Source organism: Capricornis sumatraensis, chromosome 18, assembly GCF_032405125.1.
Source record: "Capricornis sumatraensis isolate serow.1 chromosome 18, serow.2, whole genome shotgun sequence".
Classification (NCBI taxonomy): Eukaryota; Metazoa; Chordata; class Mammalia; order Artiodactyla; family Bovidae; genus Capricornis; species Capricornis sumatraensis.
The window spans coordinates 43,909,253-43,925,125 of record NC_091086.1 but is presented as its reverse complement, the minus strand read 5'-3'; the positions used below and the strand labels follow the sequence as shown (position 1 = coordinate 43,925,125).

The window sequence follows — 15,873 nt, the reverse complement described above, 5'->3', positions numbered from 1 at the left end:
CTGAACATGTTTTATTGAGCATCGAAATTTGCTCAACCTGCGTATTTTTCTAATAAAAGGAGGATTAGCAAGCTGAAGAGAGTATGTAAATGGTGTTAACTGAGGGAAAAAGAGATGACCACATAAAGGTATAAGTTAATACTTTACCACCAATTTGTTAAGTAAGTGAAGACTGATCCCTGTAATTTTTCCCACTTCCTTTTTCTTATACCATTAAGTATTCCTATGAGTGTAGTCTCTAGGTTTAATTTGTAACCTTTTTATAATTTGACAAACTTATTCTTGCTTTAGACATGTCATTTTCTCTAGATAATAAGTGAGAGTATAGAGATTATCATTCTTAAAACATTTGTGTTGCATCTTTAGAAAGTGAATTCTTTTGATGTTTTCAAGCTAAGTACTTATACTTTTAGGTGAAAAAATATAGATAGTACTCATCTGGAAGATGAAAACCCATTCTTTAATTCAAACCTGAGTCATCTAGCAGCAAGCTGAAAGACCATGGGGGATATATCGTTAGGCTTTCATATTCTGTAAATAAGTAGCCAGATGAAATAGTTTACATTTTTTCTAGCAGTACTATATTGTTGCTTATTTAATGTATCATATGTCTGAAAATATAAAACTAGCACAACTGTTCATTCCTGTTGAATTGTTTTTCTAGGATCAAGACCATCTTTAATCCTGCAGTCTCAGTCTCTACCTTGTTCATCACCTCGAGATGTTCCACCAGACATCTTGTTAGATTCTCCAGAAAGAAAACAAAAGAAGCAAAAGAAAATGAAATTAGGCAAAGATGAAAAAGACCAGAATGAGAAGGCTGCAATGTATGATATCATTAGCTCTCCATCCAAGGACTCTACTAAACTTACGTTAAGACTTACTCGTGTAAGGTCTTCAGACATGGACCAGCAAGAGGATATGCTTTCTGGTATGGAAAATAGCAATGTTTCAGAAAATGATATTCCTTTTAATGTGCAGTACCCAGGACAGACTTCAAAAACACCCATTACTCCACAGGATGTAAACCGCCCACTAAATGCTGCTCAGTGTTTGTCGCAGCAAGAACAAACAGCATTCCTTCCAGCAAATCAAGTGCCTGTTTTACAACAGAACACTTCAGTTGCTACAAAACAGCCCCAGACTTCTGTGGTACTGAATCAGCAACAGGTATCACAACAGGGACCTATATATGATGAAGTGGAATTGGATGCATTGGCTGAAATTGAGCGAATAGAGAGAGAATCAGCTATTGAAAGGGAGCGTTTTTCAAAAGAAGTTCAAGATAAAGGTAAAATAATCTCATTACTATCACTTCATACCCTTGGTGAATACATAATTATATAATGTCCTAACACGTTTTTAATATTAACTCTTTTTTCTTATTATATTTTATGGTTTCTAATGTTTCTCCTCAATTGTGGTTTTGTTACTAATGCTCATCCTTCAGAAGTTAAATTCTTAATTCCATTTTTTATTTGAAAGAACTATCTGAGATTTGGTAATTCTATAAAACCAAATAGGTCTGTCACCTATTATATATCAAATGATTTTATCTGTGCTCATCTTCCAAAATGAAGATTGTTTCCACAAATTATGTTAACATAATTTTGCATCTTTACCTTTTTTCTACCTAAACAAGGTTAACCACTATAGATTATTTTGAATCAGTGGTTTTAAGGAAAAAGTGTGTGTATGTTTGTTATGCAGTTAGATTTTTCCCTTGGTTTCTAATTTTGTCATCTCAATGTGAATTTTTTTATGTAAAAAAATTAAGAAAGAATTTTAAGTTAGTATTAAATAGCAATAAGAATCAAGGATCTTTTGTTGGTGATTATAGTTAGGTGTTCCCTTTTGTCTGACTGGTGTATTAGGATGAATTTACAAGACACCTGTTCTGTGAGTTTATGGACTTTCTTTTGTGCTTTATAAAAAATTATAATGAAAGTAAATCCTGTTAAGTTCTTAGTTGTTTAGTTTGGTGAACATTATGTTTAAAATCTCTTGAAAATTTTTAGAGAGACTAATAAATCAGTAAAGTTAGTTATAAATTTTATGTCTCTACAGTAGGTGCATATACATATTTGACCATCCAAACCAAAAAATACTTTGATTTAATTTTATAGTTAAATATTCTAGATTTAGTTATAGTTCTTCAAGTTTCTCTTTGGTCGTTATTAAACAAAACTTCCTGATGTTGACTTGAAGTTGTTTTTATATATGATCTTGCTCATCATGTGACAGGATCACTTATAGATCATTCTGTACCTATGTTGAGAAACATGCAAAGATCATATTATGTTTCCTGCCTGTCATGACATTTGTTTTTAATGTTACTGGAAGAATAAACTGTACTTGGTAATTGTTACATTACCATCTTTGCTAAGTGCAGAAATCACATGTAGATAGATGCAGATAAAAAAATTGCTAGAAGTCTTCATTTTATTGGCTAGGAAACTTTTTTTTTTAACTAGCAGATCATAGACATTAAAGATGAAATAAAGTGTCACTTGCCCTTTTTCTCTTTGCTTAGTAGTTTGGGGTTTAGGAAACAATTTTGTAGGTTCCAAAATGTATCTTTTCCTCCAGTCTCTCATAAAAATATATGCATATCAAATGAAGAGAGCAATATTATTCAGCTACTCTTGATAATATTACCTTATTCCATTTCCTGAATCCTGTGACAGTTTTGTAAAAAAACATGTACTACTGTAATTTCTTTGCCAAGAAGTATTAGTTGCCTTGAGAACTTTTGCATGACATTTTAATTTGTGTTTTTAAAAATTGCATTCTTTTAAAAAGAGTATGATTCTTTTTTAATGACTTAATTGTTGGAATGAAAGTGGAGAAAATGGTGAGCTTTTTTCCTTACTTTTTTGAACTTTTACTATATCATATTTGTTGAAACCATAGTTTTTACTTTTAAAAACTGAATGGAAATAAGGATAGTAAAATACTGGTTGCATGTTAGCAAGCATTTTAGACTGCTAACTTTTCTTTGGGAAAATAAAAGAAAACAAACAGAATACTGTTCTTCCTAAAACTTGTTATGTATATTTAAATTTTTATTATCCATCTTCTCTGTCATCTGTGATGGTGTGACTAAAACAAAGATATTTGAAAAGCTGAGTGGCCACAGTTGACTTACAATTTTGAAACAATGTAAGCTAACTTACAGAGGCAGCTGGTTCTGTAAGGATTTAAGGGAAAAGATGAACTGTCTGATCTTCATTTTGATTTAGATGATTTTTCTCAAATTGGTTATGCTGATTTGGCTGACCTTATATTAATGCTGTCATCTCTAGCCTTCTGAGAGCCATGTCCCCATGACTTTATTTGAAAAAAGTTGGAATTTAGGTACTAGCCGACACCTTTGATTTAAATCTTGTCATTTTGTATTCAATTTCTGAATTGTGTAATGAGGTAGTGTTTTATATATTAATAGTTATATTGAGATTTTGAGAAGATTAAAGGTTTGGTATATTGCTCTAAGTTTGTAGTTGAGGTCATAAATTAAAGTTTTCTAAAGTGGTAGTCCCTTGAGAGATGAAATACTTCAAAGAAGTATTGAATGAATTTATCACTAGTTACTGCTACATCTTGGGACTATATTGTAAAATTGGTATTTACTGTATTCTGAGGCTTGGCACTGAGTACTTCTTTATAACTTTTATTGCTGGTAGTAAGAACAAAGAAGCCTACTTGGCTGGTCTACATGGTTTTGCTCAGAGCTCTGCTCTAGGTTATGAGCTTGTTTCCCATCATATTTGTTATAAATGAATGAATGAAGCATTCCCCTCAGTTGACCAGAAATCAGAAACCTTTACCTTATGAGTAAGATTAGAAAGTTCAGCAAACAAGATTGTTTTGATAATTGTGGAATTAAAGAAAAGGGACAGAATATTCTTAGAAATATTTCACGTAGGCTGTGGTATAACCTAATAAACTGCTGTTCCACACACAGAAGATGCTTTTCTGGCTGCTGTATATTCATGTTCCTTTGGCCTGTTCTCTCTTCTTTGGACAGTTTTACATACACCGACAGGTTAATTCTGTGCAACCTAATATTTTATAATATTCCTACAGGACCTTCTTCTCAATCTTTTGCTCAACCTTTTAACATCTTTAATTACATAAATTAATTTTAAAGGGCTATTTTTCTTTGCTTCTGGGATGAGCTGTCATAGACATTAATATCTCCATGTGCTGAAAATACCTGCTTTCTGTTGTTAAAGAGGGGGTTTCTTTGTTCATCTTTGCCTGTTTCATCTTTTCCGAAGGTCCACTTTCCATGTTAGCAAGTTTAAGGAATGGCCTAGCTTCACTAATGTTTTTTATGATGTTAAAATATTCTTGCACTGTAACCCTTATTAGAAGTAAATTATTACCCATTACCATTTGAAATAAGAGACTGGGATTTGGGACAGGAATAGGACAATTAGTCACTTAGCCTGTACTTTGGTTTAGGGATGGGATGTTTTCATTTTTTTATAATTAGCTACTCTGTGTACAGTTGCTCTGCTTGTTTTGCTTTAAGTGTTTTCAGTTATCACTTGTAGTAGACTTAGGTGATATAGTTTGTTTCTTATAAGCATAATTGAGTTTACCATTTCTGTAAGGGTCAGATCTTATTTTCAAAATATCAGCATCAAGATGACAAATGTTGTTGGTCTCAAAATTAAGATATGTTTTCACGTGCATTTTCTTCAGGAATACCTAAAGTTTAATACCATAACTTACTAATTCCAGTTCTTTAGAAAGCTTACAAAAAAAAAAAAGAAAGCTTACAGGTGTTGCAAATATTAACATGATTCTTAATAGAGATGGCTTTCAGTCATTAGGTGAAGGTCATGTAGTGAAGACCAATAACGAAAGTGAATAGACAAAAGTGACCTATGTGGATTCAGAGCCACTTTACAGGAATAAGTTTTTGGTGGAGCTGAATCAGATTGAGTGAATCAGAGTCTGCGTGCTTTTAACATATCCAAGAATCTTTGCAGTAGTAATGGAATTGTTCTGGGTTTTACAGAAGAGGTGAAGTACCCTTCAATAGTTCAAAATTTAAAACTCTATATTTAGCAATATTTTATGCATTGTAGAAAAAATTATAAGTTCTTCCCCAAACTTAACACATCACTCATGTGCAAATGCTTAAGTATTTTGTAATCTTTTAAAATTTAGCCTTAATGATATTTTAATGTTTTTCTAAAAGACAGATTGTTCATATTAGTAAAAGGATGAGCCACACATCTCTTAAGAGAGGTCTCCAGATGTTTGAGATCTATGTCAATAATTCTTAGATTCTTAGGTTATCATTTTAATGGCTTTCATAAAGCATATTTCATTGAAAAATATAAAAATCTTGGATTATACTCCTTTAAATTTCTAGATGCTTGGATTTTTTTCTAAATGCTTATAAAAGTTTAAGGGATAAGTATAAAGTTATAAAGCATCCTGTTTTTAAGGTAATTATTTGGTGTGCCCTTTGGCAAGATATAAAAGTTGTTTTGTGTGGCGGAACAGTCAGATGCAAAATTCTATAAGTTAGTATTCTGAGTCCTTTTTTCCTTAAATACTGATACAAAAAGCTTCATACACATTTTTGCCAGGTTAGTTTTAACTAGGGAAAACAGTTTAATGATAACATAGTTTATTATCATCATCATGTAGTTACTTTGCAGATGGAGAAAATGTAATGATAGATTTGACTTCTGAATAACTGAAAAAGCAGAATGATTAGTTCCTGAAAAAAATTACTGGCAAACATCTAAAATAAATTTTAGTAATATTTGATTAGATTATAAACTGTAAGGGGCTGCTGCTTCATATTTTGAAAACTAAATGATGGAATTTTGATGTATAAAAGCATCATTACTATTACAAACGTGTTTTTTTTTTTTCTCCCCAGAACTTGGTTCCGTCATATTTAAGGGGTTGTTTTTAGTGATCACTTTGACTTTTCACTGTTTGATCCTCTTTTTCTTAAATAATACTTTATCATATTAATGAATACTATAAGAGACTATAAAGATGGTCCTAAAAATTTTTTTAAATAACTGTTAAAATAGCCAGACAATTCAGCAAGTATCATTAAGGCAAAGTCTCAAGGCTCTATCATGTTATATATTTTATGAACTGTGCATTAGCTTTTAAATTACATTTGTGCTGTTGACACCTTGAAGAATTTGAATCCTGGATCAAAGCTTAATAACTATTATGTTCTTTTTTTCCTGTCTTACTCTCCTCATATACTTTTTTTTTTCAGTAACATGATTTCTGTTTTCTTTTGGGTTTTATTCTTTTTCATACTTTCCTTACATGTGGCAAAAGCACCCTGTTTTGTATGTTGGCATTTGGGGGTTCTTTGTAGTTTTTATTAGATTAGCAGTTTAAATTATCTTTTTACTCTAGTCACAAAAATTTCTTGAGGTACAGCAGATGTGAATATTTCCTCAAACCTTGGTTTAAAAGTATTATGCCATCATGCCTACTATTTTATATATGCATATTGACATTTGATTCACCACATATATTTAAAATGTGACTTTAAAATAGTCAAAGTCCATATGGTTTTTAATAAGATAAGAATATATGTCTATTACTGATACTGAATATTTATCTTTGAATTTCAGATAAGCCTTTGAAAAAAAGAAAACAAGATTCTTACCCACAGGAGGCTGGGGGTGCTACAGGAGGTAATAGACCAGCTTCTCAGGAGACGGGTTCTACGGGAAATGGGTCAAGGCCAGCATTAATGGTTAGCATTGATCTTCATCAGGCAGGAAGAGTGGACTCTCAGGCCTCTATAACTCAGGATTCAGACTCCATAAAAAAGCCTGAAGAAATCAAACAGTGTAATGATGCACCTATTTCTGTTCTTCAGGAAGATATTATTGGAAATCTTAAATCTACACCAGAAAACCATCCTGAGACTCCTAAAAAAAAGTCTGATCCTGAGCTTTTAAAGAGTGAAATGAAACAGAATGAAAGTAGATTGGCAGAGTCTAAACCAAATGAAAACAGATTGGTAGAGACAAAATCTAGTGAAACTAAGTTAGAAACTAAAATTGAGGTACCAACAGAAGAACCTAAACAGAATGAGAACAGAATGATTGAATCCAGACAAAATGAGAGCACCACAGCCGAGCCTAAACAAAATGAAAATAGACTGCCTGACACCAAACCAAATGACAACAAACAAAATAATGGCAGATCAGAAACAACAAAATCAAGACCCGAAACCCCAAAGCAAAAGGGTGAAAGCCGACCTGAAACTCCTAAACAAAAGAGTGATGGGCGTCCTGAAACCCCTAAACAAAAGGGTGATGGACGGCCTGAAACTCCAAAGCAGAAAGGTGAGGGCCGACCTGAAACTCCAAAGCAAAAAAATGAAGGTCGGCCTGAAACACCAAAACATAGACATGAAAATAGGAGGGATTCTGGAAAGCCATCAACAGAGAAAAAACCTGAAGTGTCTAAACATAAACAGGACATTAAGTCTGATTCACCTCGGTTAAAATCAGAAAGAGCTGAAGCCTTAAAGCAGAGACCTGATGGGCGATCTATCTCTGAGTCACTAAGACGTGATCATGACAGTAAACAAAAGTCAGATGACAGGAGTGAATCTGAACGACATCGAGGGGATCAGTCTAGGGTTCGACGACCAGAAACATTGAGATCCTCTAGTAGAAATGACCATGGCATTAAATCTGATGGTTCAAAACCTGATAAACTAGAAAGAAAACACAGACATGAATCAGGGGACTCAAGGGAAAGACCATCTTCTGGGGAGCAAAAGTCAAGACCTGACAGTCCTCGTGTTAAACAAGGAGATTCTAATAAATCAAGACCTGATAAACCTGGTTTTAAATCGCCAAATAGTAAGGATGACAGAAGGACAGAGGGTAACAAGAGTAAAGTAGACAGTAATAAAACGCACCCTGATAATAAGGCAGAATTTCCAAGTTATTTGTTGGGGGGCAGGTCTGGTGCGTTGAAAAATTTTGTCATTCCAAAAATCAAGAGGGATAAAGATGGCAATATCACTCAGGAGACAAAGAAAATGGAAATGAAAGGAGAGCAGAAAGACAAAGTAGAAAAAATGGGATTAGTTGAAGATCTAAATAAAGGAGCTAAGCCTGTAGTTGTCCTGCAAAAACTGTCTTTGGATGATGTTCAAAAATTTATTAAAGATAGAGAGGATAAATCAAGAAGTTCCCTTAAACCTATCAAGAATAAACCATCAAAGTCAAATAAAGGTAAGAATACTTACTCGATGTCATCTGTATTCTAGTGAGTTTTAAGTTCTAGAGTTACTATGGATTTAAAAATGGAAATTTACAAAAATTGAAACTACTGCATGAAAAGAAAACAATATAAAGCAGCAGTGAATTGTTTGTGGTAACATAGACAAAAAGTTCTCATTGAAAATTCTTTCTCTCCCACCTCTACTACTCACCATAGTTGTGATTTTTACTTTTGGTTCACAGAGATAAGTTCCTTTGGCTGTTTAATTATTTCAGCATTTGTGAAAGTTGCTTGCTAATCAAGTGAATGATTAGAATGCATGATTAACATAGGTGTATTTAACAACTTTTTAAAAAGTTATTTTGACTATAGAGATAATCCATTCTGTAGTGAGGTAATAAATTGACTGAATTTAATTTCTAAAGTCTCAGTAAAGCTATATGGTATACAAAAGTCTATATTACAGATTCTTTTAAGAATATTAAATGTCTTTTAATATTGTTTTCTAACAAACTTATCAGTTATTAATTATTAAAGAATTAATTATTCATTAATTAATGGTTTGAATGTATATAGTTTAAAAAGTTGTGTAAAAGGTTATTTCATCTTTTTATGGAGAAGATTAGTTAATGAATGTTTTATTTTTTTAAATACAGAGTTTTGGTCTTTTCTATGGAAGAATAATAGGGAATGGTGTTTATGTCTTAAATTGGGTTAAATCATCAGTTTTAAACATTTCTGGTGTTTTTAATTTGTTTGGATGTGTTTTTATTTTCTGCTCTGGGTTTTTTTTTGGAGTGGGGGTTTGCATGGTTTCTGTGTTAAATTCTCTAGTTATGTAAATAGTATTGTTTCCAGGAGGAAAAGAAAAGTCAAGTGCTGAAAATACAGTAGCAGTTTGTACAGAAAATATAATTTTGTGGGTTTTGTATACTCTTTTATATATTTATATAAAATTTGATAATGCTATGTGGTTAGACTTATTTAGCCTGCACAATGTAAATAGGTTGGGATATAGTTTTTAAGGTAACAGAAGTGATTCTTTGTTTGATTTTTAAGTTCACATCCTGTGAAAGAAGGTCATTAAGAACCTAGATTTATACTTATTGATAAATACATGAAACTCTATAGAGTTGTGCTGTCCAATGATAATTAATAGCCTCTTTAGGCTATTTACTTTAAACTATATAAAATTTAAAAATTTACATCCTCAGTAGCCAAATGTGCTGTTATTAACACAGAGAGGACATTTGCATCATCACAGAATGTTGTGTTATATAACTACATGTGATGTATTAGGAGATATAGAAGGTGTATTGCTTATTATCTTTGTAAAATGCTGTTGTGTCTTTTTTAATCAAAAAACATTAATTGAAAACAGTATTATTACTAAGAACTCTTTATTTAAAGAAATAACTTAAGACTAATCTGTTTTTATTCTTGTCTTCTCGTATGTTTACTTTCTCACTGTCAGTTATTTGGTTTTGTCTTTCAAAAATGAAAAAAGATTGCCTCTGAATCACTAATATTTGTACTAGTTTAAGTGAAGCTTTCAGATTTTAAATTATGGCTGTGAGACCTATAAAAATTAAAGTCTTAGCTTTAGTTAATGAATAGTCTTTAGTATTTAACTTGAATGCATCTTTTCAGAATTGTTTATGCAAAAGAGGTTGTTGCAGTGTAGTGGCTAGCACCAAAATTGTTTTCTTTTAGATAGAGATTGTCTTTATTAATTTTCACTGAGAGTTTGAGAGTGGCTTATATGTATAAAGAGTATAGTTATACAATTATAGAAGAGTCAGATGGAAAGATGGAAAGTGGTACCCTCTTGTCCCCTTGATCTGGACCATCTTTTTCTCCCTGCCCCTCTGTCAGCTTATTTATGCCAGCCTTGCTTTTCTAAACTCTGTTCTAACAAAGAATCCTTACAACTAAATATCAAGAAATGAATATAGTTCCTAATTAGTAACAACTGTATTATTTCTCTTGGTTTTTTCACATGTAATTTCATTGCCTGTGAATAAACTTTTAGTACTAATCCATTGTTTTTCCTAAGTATACTTTTAACACAAATGCATATACTTGATACATTGATATTAGTAACTAATCTGGGTACGTCTGCCTGCTAAGAGTGTGGTGTCTGTGTGTATGCATGTGCATGTATGTGTATACACACACATATATCAGTGCATATACAACTGAAAGTGAACCTTTATTCAAATTTTAGATTCATTTCAGGATGCTACGTGGATATCTTTTGGCTTTATTTATACCATAGGTTTAATATCTGTTTTTCAGTAATGGACTAATTTTGGTTTTATTTTAGATCTCTGCTGTTAGGTTAGCAATAGCAGAGGTATATAATTGTGTATTTTTAAAATTACATGGATAGGAATGCCAGTTGTGGATTACTGACCCTTTGTAGTATACATTACTTGGGATTTTATTTGGAGTCACAGAAAATCATATTCTGACATATTTATGTTTTCTGAGTAAAAACTGAGTATTGCTGGGATATTTTGTTGTTGATTTCTCAGGCCAAAATTCTTGGTAGATTTTCTTTTCTTGAAAGAGTATAAACTTTAATGTGATATCCATATTTAAAATATTTATCCTTCAGGGTAATTTTAAATCTCTGAATATGCTTTGAGCTGATAAATTTTGAATGGTAGGGGTATAGGTTTATGACTCCTGGTATAGGTTATGTATTTTTGTCTTTTATGTGAACAATGTAAAGTGATGTTATGTTTAATTTTATGTCTATGGGGATATGTGTATATTCCTGTTAATAGTACCTAACATAATACCTAATACATAAAAAGATCATACTAAATACCTGTTAAATAAATAGATTATGTTGCTCACATCTTAGAAAAGTCTTTTGTGTGCAGTTTAAAATTGTGTATTCATCTTTTATGATCCCACCAGTAGCCCCTAGCTTAAGAGCTATGTAATTTTCATATGTTGCCTAAACTTTCCACCCTGTCAGTTACCTAGTTTTTGTTAAGCTCCAAAGGAGACCGACTTACAGTCAGATCTGTTTAATTATTCTTTATCTTAATTTTGCTGTATACCTGTTACAAGATTGACTCTGAATCCATTCTGTTCTCATTTCCTACTTCTGTTATCTTCCCCTTCTTTTTTACCATCACCTTGTTTCTTCCTTGCCAAGAAGAGATCAGTGGTGAACCAATATAACCTTTGTAAAACCTTTAAATTAAAAAAAAATCTCTATTGAAATATACTTCAGACAGTATATTAAATGCCAAAATAATATCTTTATGGTTAAAGTATACCCTAATGTACAATATGTCTCCAAATTAAAATAATAAATTGTACCATTTTTAGGCTTCCCAAGTGGTGCTAGTGGTAAAGAACCTGCCTGCCAATGCAGGAGACACAAGAGACATGGGTTTGATCCCTGGTTTGGAATGATCCCCTGGAGAAGCGAATGATAACCCACTCCAGTATTGCTGGCTGGAGAATTCCATGGACAGAGGAGCCTGAAGGGCTGCAGTCCAGAGTCGCAAAGAGTTGGACACAACTGAAGCGACTTGCCATGAACACACACACCATCTTTAAGTCTAGGCATGATCATCAACTGACACGCGTTATATTGATGACAGCTTATTGTTAGTAATTACACACTTTAACAGTTTGATTTTGGCCTTTTGCAATTCCAGTGTAACTCAAAATACTTTAGTTTCATATTCAAAGAAATCACTTTTTATTCTTCCTCCCCTATTTCCTTCTAAATAGTATATTATTTTCCATCATTTGCACTTACTGCTTTCAAGAAATATCACGTGCTATCTGTTATTTGAGATCAAGGCCTTTAAAGAGTTATCTAATAGTTCTCATAGTCAGCAGTGTTTAAAATATAGTGCTCATTTGATAAGTTAATGATTGCAGTCATTATTAGAGACAGTTATTTCATCTTAGTTACTACCGTAGTAAAAGATTGATCACTAAAATTGGGTTTTGCCTTTTATGTAGCATTAACCCTTCTACTTGGATTGTGTTTAGGACCCTAGGCTTCTGTAAGTGTGAGAGAACATACTGTTTCTAACAGTGAATTTTTGGCATAGTTTTTGAATTCCTAAGTTGATTCTCAGTAGTTATGATTGTCATATTCAGAATCCTTAATAATGCTGCAGTAGAAATTTACTTTGGCTCATTTGAACAATATATAAAATGTTTTTCTAAAAACATTAAATTTTTAATTTTGATAAAGACTTTATTATTGGCAATATATTTGGGAAATTTTAGAGAATATTTGTTATAGAAATTGGCATAATACATACTTGGCTGTTATGATTGCAGAGCAATTCTTTGAAAAATTTTGTCCATGATTTCTATTCATAGAATTTCTCTGATCCAAGCATTGGTTAGTAGATAACTGAAATTAATATTGATTTAAAGAGATTCATTAAATAGAATTTTTTCTTATAAGTTAAATGTATTAAAGTTTGCTAGTGGTAGTCTCTTCCATTCCCATTTGTTATCTCAAACCAGCCAAGGCCATAGCTTCTATAAGGTTTTGCTATCTATAGAAATAGATAATATGATTAAAGCGGTGAGAAACAAACAGATGATTAATTTGAGAGAACTTACTCCAGTTTATAAGAGAATGCTCATTATTCTAAAACACTGAATTCCCTCTCATTCTAAAAAATGTTACTGAAATCCTCTCCTGTAAGAGCCTGATACAGATATTAAGATAATAGATGCCTACTTGATACTGTAACATAAGTATATCATAGCATTATATTACATAGTTAATACAATATTTTAATATTATAGTAAATAATTCATGTTATATGTATAATGTATTACAGTATAATATCAAGGAGGTATTCATTATCTTAATATCTGTCTCAGTTTCTTGTACTAGGAAGTTTTCAATAGCTTTTTTAAGAATAAAGGAATTCAGTTAGATAATATGTTAGAGTAATATGTATTAGAGTTAATGGTATATGTGTACTGTAGTATGACATAATATGATACAATATAATCTGAATTTTTTAACATGGATCCTCTTCTCCACCCACAGAACATTGCCTTTCTCTGGCTACTAACATACTAACTTAAAAATTCTCCATTAAGCCCATTATACATAGCTATGATTTGTTCAAAGATACGATTCAAAGCTCGTTCACTTTTAAAATAGAGAAACCAGTTTCCTTCCTACTTTATGCAGTCATGAAAACCAAAGTGAATCTTATTGTAAAAGTTAAAATTTGTCCAATTTTTTAATATAAAGAAATGCATTCATCCTATTTTTAATTGAATTTATCCCATGAAGAAAGTAATTTTTGAAGATGTCTCATTTGTGTATACATACACTGTATATCTGAAGGCATTGCTGTTACCATTTATGTCATTCAGTTTTATTGAGATAAAATTAACATAGAGCATTATAGTCATTTAAGTATATAAAATAATGATTTGATATGTAGCTGTTCCCTCAGTATCTACAGGAGTGGGTGCCAGGACCTCACACAGATGCTTCCAAGTCCCTTATATATTGTAAAAGGGTATAGTACAGTAAGCTCTTTGTATCTGCAGATTGCTCATCCACAGATACGAAGGGTTGACTGTACATATTTATTGTGAAGTGATTACCACAGTAAGTTTAGTTAATATCCATCACCTCACACTGTACATTGCATTCCCAGAACATATAACTGAAAGTTTTTACCTTTTGACTGCCTTTACCCAGTTCACCCACCTCCTAGTTGTGGCAAAGATCAATCTCTGTTTATGAATTTTGTTTTTTGGTTTTTGGTTTTTTTTTTTAGATTCTACATATAAGTGAAATTATATAGTATTTGTCTTTCTCTAACTTAAATATCTTAGCATAATGCCCTTAAAATCCAACCACATGATTGCAAATGACAGGGTTTCCTTTTTTTTTTTTTTTTTTTTGGTTGGATAATATTCCATTGTGTATCTATACCACATTTTCTGTATCTATTTACCCATCAGTGTACTAAATAACTTGTGTTTTTTCCATGTCATAGCTACTATAAATACTGTTACAGTGAAAGTGGAGGTGCATATATCTTTGATAGTGGTTCTATGTCCTTTGGATATATAGCCGAAAGTACAATTGCCCAGTATACCCTGAGAAAACCATAATTGAAAAAGACACATGTATCCCAATGTTTATAGCAGCGCTATTTACAATAGATAAGACATGAAAGCAACCAAGGTGTCCACCAACAGTTGAATGAATAAAGAAGATGTGGTATATGTGTGTGTGTGTGTATTTATAATGGAATATTACTCAGCCATAAAAAGAACAAATTTCAGTCAGTTCTAGTGAGGTGGATGAAGCTAGAACCTGTTATATAGAGTAAAGTAAGTCTGAAACAGGAAAACAGATGTCATATATTAATATATATGTATATGGAATCTAGAAAAATGGTATTAATGAACCTATTAGTAGGGAAGGAATGGAAATGCAGAAATAGAGAACAGACTTGTACACACAGTGGCAGAAGGAAAGAGTGGGATGAATGGAGGAAGTAGCATCAACATATATACACCACCATGGGTAAAAGAGATAGCTGGTAGAAGTTGCTATATAACACAGGGAGCCAGCTTGGTGTTCTGTGATAACCTAGAGGGTTGGGATGGTGAGAGTGGAGGGAGGTTTAAGAGAGAGGTGATATATGTGTAATTATGGCTCATTTGTGTTGCTGTACAGCAGAAACATTGTAAAGCAATTTTCCGGTAAACATTTTAAAAAGTAGAGTTGCCCAGTCATATGGTAGTTTTCAATTTTTTGAGGGACCTCCATACTGTTTATCATAGTGGCTGCACCCATTTACATTCCCACCAACAGTGCACACAGGAGAGTGTGGACATTCACATCAGTACTTCTTATTTTTCATCTTTGTTATAGTAGTCATTGTGGCAGGTATGAGGTGATATCTTGTGGTTTTGATTTACATTTCCCTCATGAGTAGTAATGTTAAGCACCTTTTCATATACTTGCTGGCCGTCTGTATGTCTTCTCTAGAAAAATGTCATGTAGATCCTCTGCCTATTTTTTAAATTGGATTGTTTGGTTACTTTAGGTATTGAGTTGTATCATTTCTTTATATGTTTTACATATTAGCCCTTTGTCAGATATTGGATTTGCAAATGTTTTCTCCCATTCAGTAGGTTGCCTTCTCATTTTGTTGATGGTTTCCTTTGCTGTGCAAAAGCTTTTGTTTGAGGTAGTCCCATTTGTTTATTTTTGTTGCCTTCACTTTTAGTATCAGCTCCAAAAGAAATCATTGCCAGGACCAGTGTCAAGATCCTTACTGCCTATTTTCTCTTTTTAGAAATTTCATGGTTTGGGGTCTTACATTCAAGTCTATAATCCATTTTGAGTTGATTTTTTTGTATTAAATAGTGGTCCAGTATCATTCTTTTGCCTGTGGCTTTCCAGTTTGTCCAACACCATTTGATGGATTGACTATCATTTTCCCATTGAATATTCTTGGCTCCTTTTTAGTAAATTAATTGACCATATATACATGAGTTTATTTCTGAACTCTCTGTTCTTGTCCCTTGATCTTTGTGTCTGTTTGTATGCCAATCCATACCAATTTAATTATAGTTTTATAATGT

The 15,873-nt window shown here is 32.3% G+C and overlaps 1 protein-coding gene across 1 annotated transcript in view; it reads left to right on the top strand.

Annotated features, from left to right (window-relative positions):
* NIPBL (NIPBL cohesin loading factor) overlaps nt 1-15,873 on the top strand; it is a 113,442-nt gene that overhangs the window by 17,444 nt on the left and 80,125 nt on the right. Inside the window, exons 8-9 of the mRNA XM_068990355.1 lie at nt 665-1,291; nt 6,633-8,258. Coding sequence (XP_068846456.1) covers nt 665-1,291; nt 6,633-8,258 — 2,253 coding nt within the window. The remainder of the gene's footprint in view (nt 1-664; nt 1,292-6,632; nt 8,259-15,873) is intronic.